Below are 1184 nucleotides of genomic sequence, written 5' to 3' on the forward strand. Positions count from 1 at the left end.
AGGATGCTGAAGTTAATACTCTAAAAGGCAAGTCTCCTGCATTGTTTTGCATCGGTCCTTCTGTTAAATCACAACAAATTTTACAATGATGTTCAGAACGCTGGGAAGCAACATGAACAGTGACAATTTCAAGTTATTTGAACAGCAGGTGAGACCGTGAACTGAACGGTGTACTGTTGTAAGTATACTCATGACAGTCTGAAACTCTAGAAGACTAATACTGTCCAAAAGAAAAACAAGATCCACGAGGTTTGCCTAGAATATATCCTTTATTATTTGCAGTCTGTGTAAATTTTAATACATGACTCAATTTCTACATAATTTCCTCTGTTTAAGCACATCCTGGTCTTTTCCAACAACCCAGTTAATTGCACCTTTATTATGTATAATCAGTATTTATGAAATATTGAAAATGCATCTATGAGCTTAGAAAAATAACATGCAAGGGAAATTGTTACTGTGAAACTGATAAAAAAAGATAGTTAAAATAGTCAATCCCCTTTTAGTGTGTTATGGCTTTACACTAAGTATCAGATGTCAAAACAAACAGTTTAAGATGCTTCTTTATAAAGGCACTTACTGTTCTTCAAATACACTTTCAAATTTAGTTCTATTGCATTAAGAAGTGTATCTCTGGGATCATACTTCCATAACACAGCAGAACAGTCCAAAAAGGCAGCATTAATAAAAGGGAATAAAGAGTTTTTATGTTAAAATATTAAAATACCAAGAATTAATGAAAGCTTTCAGGATTTGGTCCTTATAAAACAGGCAACATCATTCAGGCAACAATGATTTCTTTTCTAAAATGCTAACAAAAAAATATCCCCAAAAACGAACTCTTCCAGTTCCAGCGTATAGATATGTCTAAGTTGAGTAGTGTACCCTCTAACACCACCCCCAACAAAAACAGAGCTCTTCAAGAGCAGCTACTGCTCCACTTTGGCTGTGAAGGAAGAAACCGCAAGAGAGCATTTCACATGCGCACACTAGCAAGCCTACAGTTCTGTGTCTCTGTATCTGGATGGCTGTCCGTAATACCCCTTCTTAGAGTGGTCTGATAGCTGCCGACGGTACTCCTCCTCCTCCTCCACATCGCTGCCGTAACTGCCACGGTTCTCTAGGTAAGGTCTAATAGGAGCTTTCTGGGGTTCTGGAGGTCTGGAGCTAAACACAGAAAGACA

General features: G+C 37.7%; 1 protein-coding gene across 2 annotated transcripts in view; it reads right to left on the reverse strand.

The window, feature by feature from the left end:
• Positions 1 to 998: 998 nt before the first annotated feature.
• Positions 999 to 1184, reverse strand: part of TJP2 (tight junction protein 2) — a 26292-nt gene continuing 26106 nt past the window's right edge. For both annotated transcript variants that reach the window (XM_010141360.1, XM_010141361.1), the window contains one exon: positions 999 to 1167. In XM_010141360.1, coding sequence (XP_010139662.1) covers positions 999 to 1167 — 169 coding nt within the window. The remainder of the gene's footprint in view (positions 1168 to 1184) is intronic.

This window comes from Buceros rhinoceros, unplaced genomic scaffold (genome assembly GCF_000710305.1).
Source record: "Buceros rhinoceros silvestris isolate BGI_N320 unplaced genomic scaffold, ASM71030v1 scaffold1388, whole genome shotgun sequence".
NCBI classification, from domain to species: Eukaryota; Metazoa; Chordata; class Aves; order Bucerotiformes; family Bucerotidae; genus Buceros; species Buceros rhinoceros.